At 40.0% G+C, this 23,758-nt stretch overlaps 1 protein-coding gene across 3 annotated transcripts in view; it reads left to right on the top strand.

The window, feature by feature from the left end:
• Positions 1–23,758, top strand: part of SHTN1 (shootin 1) — a 60,066-nt gene that overhangs the window by 11,538 nt on the left and 24,770 nt on the right. For all 3 annotated transcript variants that reach the window (XR_007906665.1, XM_051799542.1, XM_051799541.1), the window contains exons 3-8: positions 3,299–3,359; positions 7,855–7,949; positions 9,928–10,096; positions 12,592–12,689; positions 13,621–13,702; positions 15,649–15,743. Coding sequence is in view for 2 of the 3 variants with exons in the window: in XM_051799542.1 (XP_051655502.1) it covers positions 3,299–3,359; positions 7,855–7,949; positions 9,928–10,096; positions 12,592–12,689; positions 13,621–13,702; positions 15,649–15,743 (600 nt within the window). In the remaining variant the exon portion in view is untranslated. The remainder of the gene's footprint in view (positions 1–3,298; positions 3,360–7,854; positions 7,950–9,927; positions 10,097–12,591; positions 12,690–13,620; positions 13,703–15,648; positions 15,744–23,758) is intronic.

The raw sequence follows: 23,758 nt of genomic DNA, 5'->3' as shown, positions 1-23,758 counted from the left end.
CCTTTTTTGTTGAAGTCACTGACTGAACACGCATACCAGTCCCCCAAAAATAGATAACTAACGTTCAGTTGCACACAAATATGGGTAACTTAATATGCAGTTCTGACATATTCAGAGTCAGATCATGAATAAATATTTGACTACTTGCTAATCAGACAGAAATGACTCTGAACGCTGGTTTTGACAGTGTTTTGTCAGGCTGCCAATAGGGGGAAAAAAAGCAAGACAGCTATCCAAAACAGTAGGTGTAATACTGTATCTCTGATACATCATTCATGATGTTTGCTCTGTTAAAGCACATGTATAGAGTGGATTATATGTTTTGTCACCAAATGGGAATGGGAAAGGGATTCTGCCTTGATGACATGCTCATTGTTTCTGTAAGTAGAGTATAACAAATGTCATTGGATACTTGTGAGCACTGTACCAAACTCATAATTTTAGAACAAGCATTAAATCTACATAAATTTCACAATCTGTGTAAACGGGAAAGAATTGTGTCTTGTGTTGCTTAGCAATGGCTTAACTGACTATATGACTACTACGTGAACTTCTTGCATCCCAGTATCTGGACTGAACAATCTCCTTGTTTTTGCCCTTTGAAGGCCTTTTACTGAAGTCAGTAGGAGCTTATGTGCTTGAATGTGAAAAGCAAACAGCAGATTTTATAGTAATGTTATACTATTTGCCTTTTATTATTTAGGATTACTTATACTTTTATCAATTAACAATTGTACTGTATCTGCCTCAGATTTCTTTTTTGAGAAATGGAGTTGGTGTGAACTTTGAAGGTGTCTGTGCAGCTTTTTGTGTACAGCTCACACTTCTAAATTTTGATATTTTTAAACTTATTTGTTTTAAAGTAAGGTCAATTTATTTTAAAGGGTGACAATAATTTTATTATGAAACTTAATTTACAGGCTTTTTTTTTGCATAACCTTCTAGTCTGCCTTTAACTACTTGTACTCTTTCAATCTTAACTTTTTCGAATTATTAGGAGATAAACTAGGGTTTGTTTTTTTGGGGTTTTTTTGTTTTTTTTTTTTTTAAGGACCTGTAACAGCTCTGCTTGCACAGCCCTGATTGCAAGACAGAAGGCAAAGTGCTTTCCATTGATCATTTCAGCAAGGGCAGCAATCTCCCGCTCTCCTTTTCTTCCTCCTCTTTCATTCCAAAGCACGGTAGCAGCAAAAGGAAAATATTGAGAAAGCTGCAAGTGGGAGCAGGAATTGCTCTGCAGAGACCCAAACCTAGAGACCCTGATTGTGCAGAGAAATGTCACAGTTATGAGAACAGTCAGCTTGCCGTGGTCCAAATGGAGCTCTCTCTGCAAATAGCACTTGAGGTGAAGTGGAATAGGTCATTTAACTTCCCCTTTCACTGCACAGGGAAAGCTGTTGCTGGTGAATTTTAAAAGGAGTTTTTCCTGTCGTTGGGATAGGGAGTATACTATGTCCTCTACGTCAAGGTTTCTGTCAGTAGAAAAGTCTCATTGACTTCCATAGACAACAGATCAGATCCTTAAAATGCTAATCTTCCTGTTTTCTAAACTGAACATTAAAGGCATTTGCTCCCTTAATGTGCAGTGGGCTGAAAGCTTGCAGCATGCAGAAAAATCCATGGGTGAAGTATGCCAGCATGGCCACAGTGTTTTTTCTGTAAAATATGAAGAGGCAGCGGCTCACACTGATACCCCTCTTGCAGCAGAATTGTGCTCTGCAGGAACAGTCAGAAATACTACCCCTGTCTTTCACTGCCTTCCGTTCTTAGACTTCACTTCTCCAGTAAGGTGACACAAATTTTTGCTGAGAAAACTGAGAGGGAGGGCAGTGAGCAGCAGGAGTCATGCACAGAGTTCCCTTCCTCACCTCTCCTGTGTAGGATTCTCTGAACAGCTTCTTTGTTAACAGGGCCACGTGAAACGGTGAGTCCTCGTCCAGCACCACTTGCTTGGCACGTCCTGCTCCTTCTGCAGCTCTGCCTTGTCTCACAGATCTTACAGCAGCTGGTGACGGACCTGTCCCCCCTACTCAGCCCCTGTCCTTTGCCTCACCCCCCCAGTGCCACGAGAAGAGAGATTGCTTGCTGGGTGCAGCCGCTTTTCCTCCCCCAGGTAGCCATCAGCTCTGTGGAGGCTGCCCCCACGGTGACACCAATGGCATCCTTGCCTTGCCCAAGAGCAGATCCTTCTCTGGGCCTTGGCCAGGGTCCTCTGGAGCCCATAGAAGGGTTCTCTTGAATTTGGCTGCCTTTGAATTGGGCTCTCCCCCCTCGTTACTTAACAGCAAGCTCCTTTTCCTGCAAACTCAAAGTGGCTCCTCATGTGGAAAAACTGAAAATCGAGCAAAATCATTTCAGGGTTTTGTTTTTTTTCTTCCCAGTTCTGTTCCAGTAGCCAGTGTCCTTGTAATTGGAGTTGCACTGTAAGGAGCTCAGTCACACAGATCTCTTCCATAAGTTAACTCCTGGTGGTACGTGTATTTATTGCTGTGAACATGCACAGCTGCATGTGAGGAAGGATGTCTGGTACGCCATGTGTGTCAGACACGTTGTGTGCCAGTCATACTTCTCCTTGGGTCATGTGTTTTTCACACTGTGGTTAATCACTGACTGTCCCTCTCCTGAAGTTTACTCATTTCCTTGAGTTCTTTCATTTACTTATCAAAAGGGTTTTCTTAGAGAAGTCTATTTAACATCTGTTTTATTCTTTCTCTTTGAAGAAACCTTTCCATCATAAGATCACTGATTGCAGCCCTGTGCAGTGTTAATATTAACCCCAAAATTAATAAAATTGAGGTGGTAGGAAATTCTTAAAGCATAAAAATTAATGTCTTCCCCTCTACAAGGCTGAAGCTTTGCTTGTAATGTTATGAAAATAAACAGCATGTCCCTGTTTATTGGCTTTGAGGTTTCCCTTGCACACGGTAGGTAATGTAGGCCTCTTTTCCGAGTCTATCTGTATTAAAGAAACTAGACTTAAAGCATACAAGGATCTTTTACTGTTGGTGTAATGACTGTTTATATCAATTTTGGATAATGTGTCTCTCCTAAAATATCTTTGGAGTAGCTCTGAATTGGAACCTAAAATCAAGTACAGCTTGCCAGTTTGGTTAGGAATTTTTTATGCATAATATCCATTGATCTTACATGACTGAGAAGAAAGAGAAATTATGCTTAGATAGGCTTCCGAACCTTATTGTGCAGGCAATTGATCTTTGTTGATTTTGCATGTTGTGACTGACTGCTAATTAAATAACTGGGATCAGTGTTTTATTTCAGTTTTCTCTTTCTCCTACAGTGTGACAAAATCAAGCAAGAACGAGATGAGGCTGTCAAAAAACTGGAGGAGTTTCAGAAAAGTAAGCTGATGATGTTAGTGGGATTTTCTCGATGTAGACAGTTTAGGAACAGGCTTTCTCTACAGCGGTGTTAATGCTGAGATTCGAGTCCACTTTGCTGTTTCCCCTTCAAGGCTGTGTTTTAAGGAGCTGTTTCAGTGAGACTTTGGCCATTGGCAGACTAACTACTGTTACAGCATTTGTACTGTAACATAGGTAGTCATCTCAAGGTGCAAAGTGGTGAAAATACAGGGGTACAGGTATGTCTCTATTTCACCTGGATCCTGCAAATGACTTTTGGAATGATACATGCTTGGAGTGAATGGAATTTGATACTATTGCTGAAATGAATAATAATATTAATAATAGTGGCTTTTTTTCCATGAAGGAGTAAAAGTACATTAAGCACAGACACACCACTAAAGGTTTTTAGGAGGAACTGCTCTCTCCTGATAATTTTTAGAGCAAGTTATATCTTGTCTGGGCTGTGAGAACGTCAATACTCAGTTTTACACTTTTATGGTAATGGTTCTATTGAAACCGTATGGTGTCTGGAGGCAACAAAGCACATCTAATGGGAGTGGAAGTATCCTGGTGGAATAGCTCCTTAGAAGAGACAGTTACAATAGGACTGTGGTCTGTTATGTCTGGTTTGTGCCAGTACGGTGAACTGCACGATGAAGCATCAGAAATGTGGATGAAGTTAATGCAGGAGAAGGCAATCACATGGTCTGTACTTTTGTGTGACTGTGTTAATAGAGGAATTTGCTCACTTCTGTTTTATAATGGTTCATATGATACAATTATGGAAGATAATCTAAAATCAACAGGTATTATCTACTACCTTAAATGATCTTAGATAATTGTTCTGTTAAGCAAGAATGTTCTCTGAGAAGTATAATTTCTCTGGAAAAAAACTGCTGTCTGTTTTGTTTTTGTTATGATATGAGGAATACTGGAGTGTGGCAGAAAATGTCAAGTACTTAAGACTTCAAATTCGAAGTAATATTTGATGATGTAAGATTTTATAGGTTTCTTTTATCTTCCTTTCACATTTTTAAAGGACATACCTTGTAAACATAGTGATAAAATGCCAGGAATATTAGGATTTTAAAGCAATAATAGAGCCCATTATTTAAACGACAATATAAAAGGCAATTATATTGATGAAGAGCTACATTGGCTTTGTGTCTGTGAATAAACTTGGCCTGTACTCAGCTTCTATTTGTTCTCCTGGCATAAACACATATTGTGTGTGATTCCAGTTTAATGGGGCCCCGTTTGTATGCCAAGCAGCTGCATTTTAGGCCCTATTGCGTGATTTCATAGCTCTCTCAAAATTGGTTCTATTGAGCACAAGAGATAGAAGGTGGTGGGGGGGGGGAAAGCTTCAACACACAATCATTTCTTTTCAATTGGAGCCAGCAAGGTTGATGACAACATGACCATTGTGTTATAATGATAAGACCACTAAGGATCTGTACCTCTCATCAAGGCTTTCACACAACAGCAGATACAATTTAATTCACTGCTCTGTCAGCAGTGCTGATACCATTATGCCGTCTGTCTCCACAGTTATAATCACTGTCCTCCGAGAAATGCAGTTGAAATGATCTTGAGCAGTCAAAGAAACTCTCAATTAAGGCTGCCACTTCCAATGTGTCAGATTGTGTCTTATGCACTTGGTACAATTTTCACTTCCAATCCTGTTTATTTACAATGTCTACCAGTAATTACGCTTAACATGTCATTTAGTGAGGGTGCCCCTGCCAAGGAGATTGTTGGGTGCTGCAGTACCATTGAGTGGGAGTTTCTCGCAGTCAATGCCATCAGCGGCTTTTAGTCCCTGATGGGATGCAGTAGTAATGTTGATAATGCAAGTATCGTGCTCATCAAGTCATAATTAGATGCCACTCAAATGTGCCACTTGTAATAACAGTGTTGATTCATGTTTTCTCAGTGACTGCAACTACTAATTAGTTAAGTGGTTTTTGGTTGGCCTGCATTTGCTGCGGATTATTATTACCCCTGAAAAAAACTGTCAAGGTTAGAGATGTTTCAGGCCACTTAGTGCTGCTTTATGAATATTAATATTGACATAATAAGAACTTTAGACAGACTTAGGAAATAATATATTTTTTGTATTTAATTTGGAAAGACTTTTTCCCCTGAGTTAATCATAATTGCAGGTTAATTAAGTTTAAATGAACCAAGAGTAATCCCTAGTTCTGCCATGTGAGCCCAGTCCTTGTTTCCTAACTTTAGCCTTGCTTGAGGCCATTAGATTCCTGTCTGTGAAATGGGAGCAACTCTCTATCTCCACTGTTCCCTCATCCAGCCCAAAGCATCTCATTGCTCCAAGTTCTTAGAGCTAGGTAGAAAAAAATCAGAAGAGATATGAACATGTCCTATCTGAAACTTTTCCTCTCTCAAATTAAATGTAGCAGCTGGTATGACACACTTGAAGCAGATAAATTCTCCAAAGTCAGGAAAAATGGAAATAAAAAGAAAGAGTTATGGTTGCTCTGCTGTTAGAAGACTTCATGTGAATGTAGTTTTTGGACCAAGATTTCTTATACTCTGCCCTGCCTTTTTTTTTTTTTTTTGTCTGCTCATATTTTGTAAAACCTGTTTCTTTCATGCAGCTACTCAGCAAACCAATGTGTTGCTGTTTTCCTATGGTACTGATGAAACTTTAATAATGAAAACTTTAGCTGACACTAGTATAAAGCTGCGTAAATAACACTTCTTAATGACCTGCTTTTTTCTATCCTGAAGTTCTGTTTTGTTGTCATTAAGATGACCTCTGTTTTATCAAAGAGGACTTAAATATCTCTCTTCAGTATTTAGGCAAAACTCTGGGAAAAGGGCAAAGGGGATTTTCTACTCAGTGGTATGAAATCACTATGTTTTAAAGCTTATCTTGATGAAAATAAAAGGACGTACTAGTAAAGTGCTCCGTATTCACATTGTATTCTTCCAGCCTTGTTCCTGCTCCAAAGTATTGTTCAGCTGCAGATATTCCTTTCTGTGCATTGAAATCCTGGCACTGGGCTGAGAAGGAGTCTGTGCCATTTAATGACTTCAAGAATTAGGGTCCAGGCTGTTGATTGGGATGGATGAGGGTGTGAGGAGCCAAGGGGGAATTGCATCAGTTAGAAAGGTGCTAGCCTGAGAAAGGGAAAACTGTTCCTGGGTTTTCTGCTTTGCTCTCCTGTGCGACTTTAAGCTTCTCCCTTAGAAAAAGGCTTTCAACACTAGTAAAGTACCTTCATAGTGCTGGAAGTTGAGTGGAATTGCAAGCCAAAGCATATTTGTACTTTTAAATTTCCTCTAACTCACGTTGGTATCCTATGTTAGAAAATAAGATTTATTCCATAACCTTTTGGTCACTCTAAGAATATTGCCTGTCTTTGACAGACTGAAATGTACCCACTGTTGTAATGGGGATTCCATCAGTGCAGATGTCTCCCTTGCTTCTGCAGCTGTGACATCAAGTGTGGTAGCAGAGCCATGTGTTTCAGACACCGTCAGACAGCTGGGTCTTGGCCCTGGCCTCAGGGGCAATTGTGGGGGGTGTGTGGTGGAATCTGTGTTGTGGACAGTGAAGGTAGGTGCTGAAACCACGGTGCTTATTTTAGGGCATGCTCAAGCACAGAGAGACTTCAAATAAGAAACAGTTCAGACATTACAACCATGTAGTAACTTGGGTTGTTCAGCTGTGGTTGTAAAAAATCAGGCAGTGCCAGCTGTGTTGAGTTTCCCTCAGGACTGCATCCATCCTGCTGCTGCAGGGAGCTCTGAACCGGACGGAGTAGAATGAGGTGAAGCAGCTGTGCTGTGGCAGTGATTTGACTTCACTGGAGCACATGCTGTAGGACATGCTGTGAATACGGAGGCTTCAGTCACTTAACTCCTTTCTCCATTTCTTAGTAAACCTGCTTCAGGCCTGGGCTAAATGTCCATCTCGCAGCTCTTTGTGTGCAGTGTGTTTGGCAAGTGTGATGGTATTTAAAATACCATACAAACATGAACACTGGAAAGTAAAAACAATCTTTGTAACACTCCTGAGTTAACCTGGCAGTTTAAAAATACCGAGGTTCCAATCTTCTGAAAATGGTGTCCATACCAAATTTTCAAGAGGATTCTGATGGCAATCCTAAGGGGCAGTCCTAAAGGTCTCACTCTGATTCCTCAAATGCTAGTGAAAAAATTATGATGAATGAGAATGGTCAGGGAGGCTCCTGCTGGCCTTCTGCTTCCAGAAGTGTATGCTCAGTTCTGCAGTTGCCCCTCTAATGCTACAGACACGGCTTGAGAGAGTTGCTTAAAGAAACCAAGCAAATATTCAGTGTTCAAGACTGTTCCCATCTGTGGAGGTTATCTAGGTATGTACTGCCCTGTGTTTGAAATGCTTACACTGAAAGTTAGCAGGAAATGATGTACTGTTTCTGATCATGGGAAGCATGTGTCAAACGCAGGAAAATACTGACTAATTTTTGAACTCTTCCCTTAGTTTCTCACATGGTTATTGAGGAAGTAAATTGTATTCAGAACCATCTTGAAATTGAGAAGACGTGCCGTGAAAGTGCTGAGGCTTTGGCTTCTAAGGTGAGATCGTGGTTATGCTGTTATACCTGATCTATTTATTTATTTTAAACTTGAGATTGTGTGCATGTCCCTTATTTGGTTTTTTTTTTATAATCTTGTGGATCTTTGAAATGGCAAAAAAATAAAAGCTGCATGCAAGATGAAAAATAGAATTCCTGCCTTTAAAGAAAAAGAATACCCATTCTAGTTTAGCTTCTATTTTCATGGACTAGCATCCTGATACCTAGTTTTCATATGCTTTTAGGTTAAATGGAAAATAAGTTTTAGAACTCTCCTGTGTGAAATATAAAACAATAATGAGCTTTTCAGTATCTAAATCAAATGGAAAAAGTCAACCACTGCATTACATTTCAGGTGATTGTTTATGAAAGCAAAGCGAGGGCAGGGGAAAGGTGACCTCCACTGCTCTGTTGATTGCGTCTAGTCTGATGAATTTAGCAAGTGTGTAATTTTCTATATTCCATCTCATCAGAAGTGCATTATTATTAAAGAATGTTTTTATCTCTCTTATATATTTTTGGTTGTGTAAAATGCATCTGAGCCACTTCATCAGAAAATGGATTACAGCAATTTTAAACCAAATTTCATTAGCAATGCTGACTGCCTTTTTTTTTCTTCCCCCCTCCTCCCCCCTTCCCTGCCCAAAGTACATCCTTAGATATGGTAAAAATCACACCAGCAAGAAATCACTTTAATTTAGATGCATTAGCAATGTACTTTCTGGAGGTATTTACTTAATTGTTTGCATAATGACACTATATTAGAATTCATAAGATAGACAATCAGCATATAAGTAAGAAAATGAACGCATTTATGCAACTTTCATTCTTCTCTGCACTTTTCCTGTAATGCATGTACAAGGGCAGTTCAAAGACTCACTTTACCCCATGGGGCTCTTTTTTGAAAGCTGCTGTGTTTGTTGCAGTGAGCTGAGTAAACCATCTAAGGTCCCTCACACCACCCTTCCCACCATTCTTTGGGAGTGAGATGAAGAAGTTCTTGAGTAAATCTCCCCTAGTTGAGGGGTTGAGGAAAAGGGGGATCAAAGATGATTGCTTAAATAAAAATTCAGGGCCAAAAAAACTGTACAGTGTATGTTTTCTTTAAAGGTGTGTATTGGACTTCTGAGATCCATGTTGACTGCAACACGTCGTATGGCATTAATAGAAAATTGAGTCTCATTCTCAGACCTGAACACGGGGAATGCTTGGCTGGTGGGTGAGCAGTCACCCTGACGTACACCTGACACCCCCATGTTAAACTTACAGGGAGCTGCTGCCATGGGGTCTCTGGATGCAGGACAGTGAAAGAAATGAGAGTGAAACATTTGCAGCAATCCCTGTTCAGTGTTTGCTGGCACCTCGTTAAGACAGGTGCCTTACAGAACCTCTTCCATATCATCCACCAGCCAGCCACGTGCTTAAGCATCCATTCTGACTTGTGGTCTGACCCAGAAAGAATTGCCTTATGATATAACTCTCGTCTTACTCTTGTTGACTCTCCAGTAATAACTGAAAAGAATTTTGAGGTAATTCTGTTGCAACTGGAAGTAAAGTACTTTGACAGACTCTTCTTCAGGTTGTTCAGTTGGGACTCTTGATGGTGGTACATGCTTAAGGGTGAGGAGGTGAATCAGCTGTCACAAAGCATGTGTAGCATTAAGTAAGCTTGATAGGTGATTTGATTGATTTGAACCTACACGGAGTATTTATTAAATGGAAGTACCAAAGAGGAAGGAAGGGCACAAATAAAGCATCATGTTCAATTCAAGCCTATCTGAGGGAAGGAGGTGGATGAGCATCCCATCTTTAGACCATTTTAATTTTGAATGGAACACTTAATCTAATGTTATTTTTTCTTCTTTGTTTGATAGACCTTTTAGTGATAGAGAAAAAAAAAACAAAACAGTTGACTTTTTTTTACTCACACAGCTTAAACACAGGCTAACTGCTTGCTGTTTGTCTTTCTTAACTTTCAGCTGAACAAAGAAAATAAGACCTTGAAAAGAATTAGTATGATTTATATGGCAAAACTGGGCCCAGAAATTATCACTGAAGAGATTAACATTGATGAAGATGAATCATCCACAGATGCGGAAACTAGCTCTGGGTCATGCAATTCTGTGCATTGTCAGCAGCAAATAAAAGGTGAGCATTGTTGCTGATCCTACACTGCCCTACAGGGCAGAAGTTGTCTAAAGAATAGCAGGATTGGATTGTACCAGAGGTGGTCTGGTTCTGAGCCACACTTGTGAACGTGGTCAGAATGAAAGGATTTCCAGGCCTGACTAAGAACGTGGTGGGCTGGCAGTGATGCTGTGTGACAAACCCGGGGGATATGCAGCCTGCAAAGTGAGTTACAGTGCAATAGCAAAGTGAGATGGACAGCCAACAGAGTTCAGTGTTACTGACTCAGTAAAAGAAGTATTTCCTGAGACACTTAGTAAATTTAGCAGAAGGACAAGATCACTTTCGTGTTGCTTCAACTGCTCTGTCGCTATTTCAAAGTTTGTAATAGAGGACTGTTGCTGTATACATTATGCACTTTTGTATGCGTAAACTTCATTCATGTTCCAGAGCTGTTACTAAACAAGCAACTTAAAAAGGGACTGTTGTACTGGGTAAAACAGGAAAGCTTGAGAACATGGAAATATACTAATAACAGAAATCTGTGCTTTGTTTCAGAAATATCTAGTTCTTTTTTGAAAGCCAGCTTGTATTTCTGCAATCGAAAATCAGCCTTCCTTTCTAGTCCCTTTGATGAAATCATGGTGATTCTGTTGTGTCATAGTAAAAAAGGGGAATGCCCACATTCTGGATTTAGTGACAAGAGCGATTGAGTGTTTCACTTCAAAAAAAAAGCTTTCGTATTTTTTCTGATTGCAATTTACAGTAGCAAATGATGTTTAAGTACAGCTTTTCTGAACTTTCAGCCTGACCTTGTTAATTTTTTCTATTTAAATGCAGTGGCAACAATGAAGTGGTACAAAGCACCACTGAGAAAAAGGACCGAATAGTGTAAAAATGCTTTTAAAACAGTCCCACCCAAGAAATAAGGTGTCACAGTATCCTTAATAAGCCGGTTTCCATCCTATAGATGCAAATGATGTGATCCCACCTGAATTGGAAATAAGACTCTGAGGTCCCTCCTGTCATTCCTGGAGGAAGATGTCAAGAATACTGTTAAGGAAAGCGAAGACAGGCTGCAGATCAGAGGAGGACACTGTTAGGAGGATAGCAGCCAAATTAGGGAAATATTTTAGAAAGGCTCTGATGTATCTGCTTTCTGTCTTGATGAAGAATTCATTAAAGAATGAAAAGTGGCATGTTGGGGATTTTGGAAGTCCTTCTCACCATTCAGCAAAGTCTTGGATGTTTCTTGGAGTGATTCCTTCCCTCCCACCACTTTTCTGTAGGGATACACAGATAAGGTAGTAAAGTCTGAGGCTTTTTGTAGTATGTGGATATGCTTTCTTCTCTAGACGATGAGGTTGATATATGTGTTGTAAAACCAGATTTAATAATTTCAGTGAGACTTTTTTCCTCATTAATGTTGCTGGAAAACACAAATCCATAAAACAGACTATTTGGTTCCAGAATCTTCCAGGAACACAGGTCTTTTTATTTACTTTAGAAAGCATATGCCTTTCATTTAGAGGACAGTAAGTCTGAAGCTCCTGAGCTGGGAGGGGGGATGCTGGTGTAGAATCAATGTTGTCAAGATGTGAGACCAAACAGAATGACATCTGGGATGTCATCATTATCTGCAGTTGATTAGCCACAATTTTCCCAACTCGTGGCTGGTATTCACTGAACGGCACTGCTGTGAAATACTGGAAGCAGGTGGGGAATGAGAGCACTTACTGAAAGCTAATATATATCAATAAATTTTTATTTTTTCTGGTGTTTTAATGTTAACCTAAACCTTGATATATTATGTATGCAAACTGATCTCCTGTTAAGAAGTGATTATAATAAAATGTTTTATTCCATTGTGACTTTAATTTATTTCATATTTTAATAATTAAGGAATAAAAATTCTGAGGGGAAAATTACAAGCATTAGCTCTTCCATCAGTAAAGGTTTATTCTGACTCTGTTCACATAATGTTACAAAGACTATAAATTGGCAGCTGTTCAGGACAATTTCTTCAGTGAAAACCTCCCAAGTATTAACTGCCTGTTGTTTTGTTTATTTCCCTTGTGACAAGAACTCATGATCCCAAAAGAATTAAAGTGCATTAATTTGTTTTAAAGGACACCTCTTAAAAATTGCTTTCTGCTGCCTCCATACCAGAGTCTCTGTGACGTGACAGTCTCCTGAGTAGGACTGAGGACACTCTGTGGTGGCAGGATTGGCCCCATTGTAGCAGGAAATGAATCATTCAGGATGCAAATAAAGACTGCAGTACTGAACAAGGCAGCTTACCTCAACAGAGTAAATCTGAAACTGTAGCCCTCTTGTAGATCTGTTACTTGACACTTGTGCAAATTCCATAAATTATTGAGGATGTACCTTGATTATAACTGATGCTCGATGTGCAGTTTAGGTGTTTCGTACTCAGCCGTACTCCCATTGCTATGACATTTCCTTTGTTGTTTTTTGAATCAAATATATTTTTCGTTTCCTTCCTCAAACTGCAGAACTGCGAGATCAAGTCGTGTCTGTTCATGAGGAAAAGAAGACCTTAGCCATTGAACTGGAAAACCTGAGGTGCAAACTTGTAGAAGTAATTGAAGAAGTATGTATTGTACCATGGAAGGCGAGACCGTGCTAGCTTGTAGTCGGTACTTTTTGTATCTAATTTTGCTAAAAAGGCTCAGTTGTGAAGTTAATTGAATCCTGTCTAATCGTGAGTCCTGCCAGCCTGCCCGTGCTGGATCACTCGGGCTGTGTGCCCACAAGGAGCCTTCTCTGTCAGAGCCCCCTCAGCCCCTGCTGGCGCGGGACTTTTCATCATCTGTGGGATCTGTTCAAATGCCCGTATTGTAACTGTCACCTCCCCTTCCTGACAGCTCATCACAGCCTGCAGGGGTTTTTTGGATTTCCTTAAACCTGTAGGTGTGCAAGAAATACTTTTGTAGGACACGTAGCTTAATCACTGGTGCTACTCCATCAAGCATATCCTTAAGTTTAGCCATTGGCAGTGCCCTGTCATGGTAGTTAGACCAGCAAATTGGCTTTTTGAGCCAGCAGAGTTTCATTCCTGGTTGAAAACTGGATAAGCCATGTACTGATGCAAATCAGGACTTAGTGGCTCTTCCTGTCCATGCAAGACTTGCATTCAGAAAGACACAGCTGACAGCTCTTGGACTTATAAACAGAGCCCAGGAAAAACACCCAAAAGTCTGACTATATTAAAATGCAAAAAGTCAAAGGCAAGCTAGTAACTTCAACCAGGTGCCTGATCCTGAAAGGTTCCAAAGATATTTGCAGCTGTGACTGGAACATGCCATGGGAGGACTGGCTCATAACCCTTTTATGACATCTGTTATGACATCTCAAGGTGGAGTAAAAATGCTTTCCATCCCATTGGAAACCCTAGCATCAAGCTAAACCTAAGAAACACAGCTGATGAAAGCAAAATACTGCTTGCATTATAGCTGTGCTATATGCCTTAGGCCACTGATTAAAGTGCCCTTATTTTCTGTGTATTCTTTCTACTTTTCTAGGTGAATAAATTGAAAGAAGAAAAGGCTGTTTTGACAACGGAAGTCGATAAGCAACAAAAACTGTTGGAGAAATGTAATAGAGGTGTGTGGTCTCAGCAGGTTCTCTAACAGTTTGCTGCATCCTTTGCAGAAGCCTCAGAGCTTTAATATTGTAGTGTGAAGAGTAGGTTACAGAACAGTGACTGTGGTCCAGATCTGGCACTTGACCTTACTGCTGCAGGCACTGCATAAACACATGGACTGTTCTAGCCTATCCGTACTCCAGGAAAATGTGACAATTTAAATAGCAGGTGTTAACATGAGATAGGAAACATTTTTTTTCTGTGTGGCACAAGTTGCAGTGGCAAAGGCAGTCCTTCCAAGAGGTGGAGTTTGAACCTCAGTCTCCTGTTTTACTAAAACATTATATCAATTTTCATTTAAGTTGGGACACAGCTAACCATTTTGAATATCTAAAGACTTGGGAGCGACTTGGTTTATGTTCAGAGGATGATGAGAAAAAGATGCTAGAGTGCTAGAATGTGAGAAATAAGATTTCCAAATTATGGAAGGAAATCAGAAATTTTCCTTTCCTGGAAAGAGAAGAGAGGTAAACCCAGGGTAGTGGAAGTCTAAAAAGAGATATGGCTCAGAAAAGAAAAGCTTTTGCTAATGAAGGTGAGTACTTCTGCATGAGCAATGGTTGACCCCAAAGAAGTATAGAGAGGAGGGGAACGTTTTTGTGCCTTGGATTACTGTGCTCTTTTCTCTTGTTCCTTATTTAACCTCATGAAATTAAAAATTGTTTGGCTGAAAGTCTTACTGGCTGTTTCACATTTTCCTGAAGGGGAAGACAGTGAGTCTGGCCAAGTTCTGTTAGGGCATATCCTGTAAGCTTCCACCAAGTGTCCATCTCTTCCATGTGTCTACATTGCTTAAGCTTATGACAGGCAATATTTGAAGACTCTTATAACAACAAACTTCAGATACATTAATGAAACATGTGAGCATAAAGATTTTGATAGGATGGTGTGGAAGATGAAAAGTTTCTTAGATGTTTTCTTTTTTCTAAGCATGATCAAACGAACAACCCCTAGTTTCACATTTGCCTGTTTTCCAGGAAGGAAGGGGAAAGGTCTAGGTCCTAATGCACTGGCAACATAAAGCAAGACTTTTTTGTATGCTTGAAATGAGCTACCAGAGCATCTATTCAATACCTACTGTATCCTGTGTCTGTGGGGCACTGTATTGGAGCTGTGTACTCAATGCATTTCAGGCAGAGGCGCTGGATTTGTCTTAAGCTTTTCTAAGTATGTGGGTTGTTTATTGAGTATTGTGCTTATCTCCAAAAAAGTAAGGAACCTGTTTACAGCTGTGTTAGAAATCCAGTGTCATCCCCTTGCAAACTAGTCTTCAGCCAATAAGAGCTAAAACCTACCAAGATATTGCAAGTGATCACTGAGCCATGTTAAGAATAAACAGTTGAGTGCTTTCGGATGATCCTTGCTGTCCTGGACTGCAGCCTGTTCAGAATGGTTTGGGAAGCATGTCCATGATTAAGCTTTAGCCACCCGTAGAGCCTCGCTTTTGAGAGCACAGTTTAAATACAGGCAACACAAAACTGTACTGCTTTCTTCCTGGGGCTCCTTTAAATCTCTGTTGTAAAGGGGCACATCTAGCCTCACTCAAACCAGGCAGACAAATACAGATGCCTCAAAATAACACAGCGGTCTCTGATATCAGCAAAGCTCTCTCGAGGCCTTGGTTGCTTAGACCCGAAGAGGCAAAATATGGTCTGTGCTACCTTGTGTCTGTTACTGGAGATTTTAAGTCTGAATAGAGGAGTATTGCTTCATTCAGAAGATCAGTAATTGTGCATATATATGAGGTTTAGAGCAAGTAGGACAAAGCAAAGTGTATGCAGAAATGTAAAACTAGGTTACACTGTCAGACAAGGATTCATGACACTAGGGAATAACAGCTTATCAAACATTAGTTCTTCTTTTGATCCATTCGACTTTTATTTCTGATCTTGTTTATTATAAACAGTGTCTGTGATGGCAGTAGAGGAATATGAAGAGCTCCGTGTAAACTTTGAACTGGAAAAGAACCTGCGGAAGAAAGCAGAGTCATTTGCACAAGAGGTGAGTAGTTGAGAAAAAGGGATCTTGTAAAATTAAGACATTGCAACTAGGCAAGAGCTTACCACCTTGGATGACTTGATTTCAGTTCACCAATTGCACTCTTGTGCAACCCCATGTCCTACTTAGCTAACATCTGTACTTAATCTGTAAAATGAGTTTACTGTTTCAAGAGCATTTATAAAGCACTTCAGAATTATTCCTGCAGTCTTACCTATGTCCCCTTTTAAGGTGAGGCTTCTAATGGGCTTAGCACCAACATTTTGGTGTGGTGGTTGGATCTGGGAGGGGTTAGCTGCCCCTCTAGTGATACAATCTGAAGCACTGTGTCGTTCCTGAAAAGTATGTAGACTCATAAAATAAATGCTGCAGAAATACAATATTAACTGAGTTTTGTGCAAGTTTGGCTGCTGTTTAACATGTACCTTTTGAATAACCTATTGCAGGGAGCATTCAAGCTGAAAAAAAATCGTTTCCATGTTCTAGAAAAGATATAAATTCCCAAAGGGGAAAATGAGTTACTGGGTAGCATTATGGAATGGCTGGTGGCTGCTCTGTTGGCTTGTGACTGGCAATGTTTGCCTTAGAAAATGCTAACAATTGCTTTCATTCTGTTGATAGACTGAAGCCCTATAAAATCATGAGTTTGGTTTAGGTTGGATTGGGGTTTTTTCTTGTTTTGTTTGCATTCTGGATTTTAAAAGCTCTGCACCTGGTTTTTACTTTCAAGGTTTTCTATCCCAAGCTGTGCATCAATATTTTCTTTAATAAAAACTGGGCTTCCTAAGTAATCATTTTTCAGGGAGCTCAAGTTTAAAGAAAGCCATTGTATATCAAAATTACATGAATCATCAATACTGAAGTATTGTAAAGGGAAACATGTGATATCTGATACGGAGTTTAGATTTTGAAACCGTGGCTGCCAGCAAGCAGGTATTTAGCCTTCAGGAAGTCAGCTTCGAGTAGAGAGCTCTTTTGCTTTTTATCTTTGCTGCTGCTCTGTCTCAAAAAAAAAAAAAAAGCTAAAAAGTGTATTTAATAACTCCTGTACAGCTGACTGCATTCAGTCAGTTATTTTAAGCAAGGGCATATATGCATTTTGAACCGGTGTAGAAAACAGTGAACAGACTTAGTGTGTTCTGTTAATGTTGTGGGTTTTGCTGGGTTTTGAGTGTTTTGGGTAGGAACAGAATCATTGCAACATTTTAAACAGAACAAAATTTTGGAGAATTTGAGATAGAACATAAGTAAATTTGATAGTCTGGAAGCCAGGGGTGAGGAAATGAACCCAGATGTTTCTTGCACTTGCTCTCTGTCCCTGACTGTGCTTTGTGAAAAGGTTGGAGAACTTTGCAGCATTTAAGAAAACATATTTCTAAGAATGTACATTTAGCATGCATTATTACAGTATCAATCCTACATCTCCTGTTGTTTTGCTTTGTCTTCTGAAGTACAGAATAATTCTGTGCTTCTGCTCATTAACTGACAACAGAAGATTGTACATAAAGGTCTTACATCTCTCAGAAATGAGTATGAATATGTAGTTAAGCTGTTTTTCAGATAAAAGTATAATCTGATACTTGAGGGCAGAATGTTGCTTCTGTTTAGATTCATAACTGTAGCGTTCAGGTACATATTCATTTTGAACAATTACATTGAAAGTACTTTTTGTAATTGAGTAACAAACTAAGAGGCAAGAAGTTTAGTACAAGTCCAAAGAAATGCTGTTTTTTTGCAAACAGGTATTTCTTGGATTTTGTGATGATTTAGTTGTTGTCTCTTCTGAGAATATGGGCCCCTGTTGTTGCAGGCTGTCACTGAAGCTGCTCACTTGAAGCTTTTCATTCCATGAAATTCTCCCATTCAAATGGAGTCACTGCAACAGTGAACTTCAGGCCTGCATTAGTCTTCCCTGTGTGTGCCTGGTTGTCTTCCTTCGGTATCCCGCTGTGCAGAAAGATGTTTAGAAAGTTTTTGGAAATACGGGAGCATATGACAAAAAAGGCTTTGCTCATGTGTGTTTGGGGAACTAGTATTTCAGGTTACTTAGAAATCTGTTATCATTGGCATGGTTTCACACTCATGGTGTCCCTTGAGTGACCTGAGACATTAGAGACACAGGCTCTGGCCCACAACTGCAGCCACAGCAGCAAAGCTTTCTGCTTGAGTGAGGTTGTGTGAGTGTTCTCTCACATGGATCATGTCACAAGGTCACAGCTGTGTTTTGAGAGCTAAGTTTTCTAGGATGTGCTTACAGTAGCTGTTGTTTGGATTACGCTAAGGATGTTCAGGGATTTTCTGCTTGCTTTCATTAGCCACCTGGTTTCTCTGTCCATATAGAATGTTTCTTTTAAAAAACAAATTTTCTGCTGAATTTTTGCCTGGATTTTGCAAAAGCCACAGTGGTTGGTTGTGATAAACTGTGCGGTGTTGAGAGAAGGAATAGCTATTGAGTAAAGGGCAACACTGAACGTCCAGTGCTTTGTGTTCAGCCTCTTTGGAGCTCTTCAGGAAAGGAAATAGGCTCCAAGTAATGCCGTTGTCACCACAGCACCGTGGCAGAGACTGTGGAATGGCACATCTTAGTGTTCGTGATATCTCAAACAGCCCAAACATGTCTTTTAGCTTGAAATATAGAAGTGCTGCCTGCGGAGGGGCTTCTTTGGTGGTGGGCACGTTGTCTTTCAGGGGGCTAGGGTATCTGAAGTTTGCCTTCATGGGGTAGTTGGCCCACATATTCACAGTCACTCCTTTCTCCATAGTGTGGCTTCATCCTCCAGCTTTGCCTTCCTGAGGTTGCATTGGAGCTGCAATGGGAAGGGACCAGGGAAGGGACGGGTGTGGGCTGCTTTTTGAAGGGGTGCCCTTTGCCTGCTGCCCTTTTAACAGGTGAGGAAGATTTGCCACAGGTGAGCACTTGGGAGTGCAGGTGTGAGAGATAATGGGTGGGTGAGCATGTGTGCAGGAGCAAACGCAGATGGAGGAGAGGAAAGATGTGGAGCAAGAGATGGGGAGTGAGCGAGCACTTGAAAATCAGAGCATTTGATTAAAATAAAAAACCCCAATACAGCTTTAATTATAGTCATGCTGCTGGCACCACCATAATATATATTTAATTAATCAAAAATGATCCAACTTCAAACATTAGAATTCATGCTCTTTAGAGGTTCTAAAGAAACTGAGTAAATATTGTCAGCCGTGGTGTGGAGAGGGGGAAGGAAAAGCAAAGAGGATTTGAAGTGAGTCACAATCCGTTGTGAAAGGTACAGGAATCTGCATAAAAGAACTAAATAAATAGAGTGTGTAAGGGGCGGAGGCATGGAAAAATCTGTACCTGCCTGACTAAAACAGGGTTGTTAACACAGGAATCTTGGCAAGCTTAACCAGAATTCTAGTGTCAGGTTTAAGAGACACTGTAAGATCTCTCAGCTGTTTGCGAAGTAGTTTACAGGAAAACAAAGGAAGGTAAAGAGTATCTTGAAGGCCATTGCAATAATATAGAGGCTAGCCCTGAAAAGCACTCTTCCACAAAGATGAGCAAAATACAATACATACAGCCAAAGCAAGCCAAAAGAGGGGAACATGGTGTGAGAAGTAAATTGAAAGTCTTAGCGATGTAAAAATCTCAGGAGTTTTACAAAATAATCTTACATAAGTGGTTTGTTAAACATACATTCTGCCTTGCAAAAATATTTTGTAAAGAGATGTTGTAATTTAACCCCAGCTGGAAACTCAGCCCCTTGCTCACTCCCCCCAATAGGAGGAGAGAATCAGAAGATAAAAATGAGAAAAATCATGGGTTGAGATAAAGACAGCTTCATAAGTAAAGCAAAAGCTGCACACAGAAACAAAGCAAAACAAGAAATTCCTTCACTGCATCCCGTGGGCAGACTGGAGTTCGGCCTTCCCCAGGAAAGCAGGACTCCCATCCCATATAACTTGGGAAGACAAACTCCATCACTCTGAATGTCCCCCACTTCCTTCTTCTTCCTCAAGCTTTATGTGCAGAGAATGATGCCATATGGTCTGGAATATCCCTGTGGTCAGTTGGGGTCCCCAGCTATGTCCCCTCCTAGCAATTTGTACACCCCCAGCTCACTTGCTGGTGGGGTTGGGTGAGGAGCAGAAAAGGTCTTGACTCTCTGTAGACCCTGCCCAGCAATAAGGAAAATATCTTTCTGTTATCAGTGCTGGTTTCAGCGAAAATCCAAAACACAACCCCGTATCAGCTGCTATGAAGAATATTAACTATTAGTTTTTGTCTTTTGTATCGTGAAGAAATAGAAATGAAGTGTCAAACTGCTGAGCAGTTTGCTGGAGTGCCTCTCACTTCTCAGTCTAGCACAGGCTTTTGCTCAAAATGCACAACTGGAAAAAAAATGAAAGGTTTCCCAGGTGTTTATGGTAACCTGCAAAAATGTTTCCAGTTGAGAAGTTGAAAGGCTGCATTCAAAGGAACTAAGATCCAGATGGATAAAAAATTAAATGGATCTGTAATGTGCATCGTTCATCCTTTCATTGACTTTCCCTCCAATGCTCAATACTTATGGATGCCTTAAAATGCCATCCTACACCTGTCTGTGCTTCTAAGTAACTATTGCACAACAACATGTTTGCATTTAACTTGTATTTCCTCAAAATACCAGCATCCCATACATGGGCCAGTGCACAGATGACATTACTTACTCTGAGACTGAATCTTCCCATAGAGACTTGGGGGAAATTATTGTCATTCTTAACAGATGTCTGCACTACTCATGAGGTTGCATGCAGTGGATTTGGTTATCTTGATGATGTGAGCCCCCAGAGAGTGCTTCCTCAGATGCATTTGTGACTTTTGGGTTAATTTGTGAGGACTTTTGCATTAATGTGCTACATCTTTGAGTGGGTACTGCAAAACCTGCACTCATGGAGCAACTCTGCTTACAAGTACCACACTCTGTGCATTACCAGGGGGAGTTCAGCAGCAACTGATATCTGAAGGTAATTATTTGCTGTCCAGCTGACTGAACTGGAAATAATAATTAAACATGATAAATAGTGCTTGAATTCTCCTGAGCTTGAATGTTACCACTTTTGAAGTATGATGTAATGCTAATATTTTTGTTAGGCTTCTTCCCAAGAACATGCTTGTGAAATGGTAACAGATGTATGCTCCAGGAAACTATCTCTTTGGTCTCTTTCTTTTCCCCTCCCATCTTTTTTGTTCGGGCAGTCAATCTATGGGGAAAAGAAGTGAAGAGGTTTCTTCCTTTTTTATGTGGTGTGTGATCTACTTCTGAACATATTAGATGGTGTATAAATGCTGCAAGACTGTGAGCATTATAGAATGTATCACTATGCTTTTACCATGAGAAAAAAAATTCCTGTAGGAAATGCAGAAATAAGTAACAATTACGATTATTTTTTTCCCTTTATTTTGGGCCTTGGGTGGTTGGGCCTCATAAGAAAAGAATGAGTGCTGTAATTTGTCAACTCCTTTTATATAGAACAACCTGGTAAAATAAATAATACTCTGTTTTTAAGGAAGTCACACCGTTGATGGGAATTCAGTTTTCTCACGCTTAAAATACATGCTACAAGCTCCTCTGTGGTGAGAAGCAAATGATGGACAAGAAATAGACTTAACTACTCCAGTTCTCCCATTCTGAATAAATTAGACCTCTTCTTCTGAGCCACAAAAAGTGCTAATGCTACATCTTTTAACTCTTTAGAAATAGTCCCTTCAGACATTGTCTGGCAATTAACCAAATAACTGAAAACAGCTGTATTGTAGCTTTATTAGTCTAAAGTATTATTACTCATCTAGAAGAGTTGGCTGCCCATATTAGACACATGTCCTTTTTCATGGTCTCATTGCTCAGTTTTCTTTTGCAGTTTGAAAATCCAACTAGGACTAGTCTTTGGCTCCTCTAAAGGAATATATTTTTTATATATTTTTTTTTTCCCCCTGATTAGCCATTGAATTAAAAGCCACACCTGGATTTATATTTTAATCCAAGTACCTCCTGAATTTAGAGCCACTTAGTGCTCTGTCAGGCCATAATCACCAGATCACTCTGTCTCCGTCACATAAAAATCCTTCAAACAGCCTGTTCTTTTGGGGAGATAGAAGTACCTTGATCCTACCTCCCTTGGGGTGTGTTTCAGGTCTGAACATAAGGCTTCAGGGTACCCAGGATGCAAAAGGCATCAGCTTCTGTAAACTGTGACAAATGTGGATGAATGGATTGCCACTCCATGAGCATGTCTTACTGATTTTTCACTGGGCTGTGGGAGGGGATGGGGAAGTGCTGCTCAGGATTGAAATAAGGGCCAACTGCTCAGTCGAGTGATCTTTTCTGTTTGAGACTTCCCAAATTTTACTCTGCCTTGCTATTTGCCTTTTGTTATTCTATTCATATTGTATAGTGTTTGCCACTGATTTTTATTTTACTTTATGCAACCAGTGATTACCCCAGTATAACAGTGCTGCTGTATTGGGACCTTCTTCTTCCTTCAAACTGTAGCTAAGACAAAAATGGCAAATACCCAAATGATGTACAGATGAAAGTGGAGTCACACATGGATATTAAAGCATTTCTTTTGGCCTCGTTTTGCTCCTGGGGGAAGAGTTAGTTGGAAAGCGTCCAGTTTTCCCCTGAACGTTATTTGAACGAGGGTCAGTGTTCCCAGGGACTTGACACTAATGGAGTTGCTTTCTAACTTTTTTAATGAGGAAGAATTCCTTTTTCAGCTCTGGTGTAAACAAAAAGCAGCTGCAGCGAATGCTCCGTTGGGTAATGGTTGGAGCAAGGGTCTGAGAAGGAGGTGTGGTCCCACTGAGGTCAAGGGAAAAACTTCCAGTATTTTCACCCCCTTCTCTTTTTTCACCTCCTCAATTCTTGTGTAAAGTCTACTAATGGAAGGTGGCCAAGTCCCAGATTTCCTGTGGTTTGAGGCTTCTCTTCGTAAACTGGGGGGGGGAAGATACATAACTGGTTTGCACAGCACTTGGAGATTTTTAAAATTAGAATGATAGGTGTAAGCAAACTATTTTTCTTTGTGATCTGCCTTTAACTGCAGTCGTGGTTTCAGTGGATTCCTCCACTATCGACTTGTGTTTCCAGCATTGATTGGGATACTCTGCAGATAATTGTCAAGCAGGTGGCAAAGTCGGAACTAATCCATCCGTTGGTTAAATTCCACCTCGTCCAAGTAATCTTGTTAGTAGCTGTTTTGCCCTTTCAGCAGTCACTTTAATTAATATTCAGGGTTGTGCAGACAGTCAGATTTCTGCCCTGCTGAAGCAGGAATTGATTTTTTAAATTTTAAATTAGAAATAATTTCTAAGGGTCTTTTTTGTCCTGTTTCAAACACAGAGCAGCCTCTTAAAAACTTGCAATCAGTTCATCACCAGCTTGCTTTCTGCTTTGTCTGACACAACTGTCCTGTCTAGTTTTGTCCCTTCCATTTAGAATATGCTGGCACTTAAAGAACGTGTGTGTAAGTAACTTCTGAAATGGATGGGACTCCCCATGCGGTCTGATTGCAGTCTTACATTATAAGCAACAATTTTTTTTGTGGTGTTGAAGACATTTCCATATATATATATATATATATAAATTGTAAGCAGGAACGTATTTGCAGTATCATGAAAGCAGTTTAGAATGGTGATTGAAAATGCAGGACTTTATGTGAAAGCTTCCGAATGAAAAAATTTTCACCCAGGTCTTCAAAAGGATTTTTTTCATTTTGCAGAAGAACATGAAACAAAGTGAATGTGAATTTTCTGCATTTGGTGAAGTACCTGCTCAAGTTGAAGAAATCAAGTTGCTCTACTTGATTTCTTCTTGTTTTGGCAACTTTCTGCTCCCTCAGGCTGGAACAACTCTGTTGGATTTAGTGGCAGCAACTTGGTGAATAAAATCTGCAATTGATCACCTCGAACTATTTTTTAGATTCCAAAAAGAATAAATCCAAGTTTTCACTTTGCTTTGAAGGTTCACAGTGGGTAAACTGAGATGTTTACTAAAGGT

This window comes from Manacus candei, unplaced genomic scaffold (genome assembly GCF_025592945.1).
Source record: "Manacus candei isolate 608988 ecotype Guabito, Panama unplaced genomic scaffold, ASM2559294v1 h1tg000050l, whole genome shotgun sequence".
NCBI classification, from domain to species: domain Eukaryota; kingdom Metazoa; phylum Chordata; class Aves; order Passeriformes; family Pipridae; genus Manacus; species Manacus candei.
This window is presented reverse-complemented; position numbering and strand designations above follow the sequence as displayed.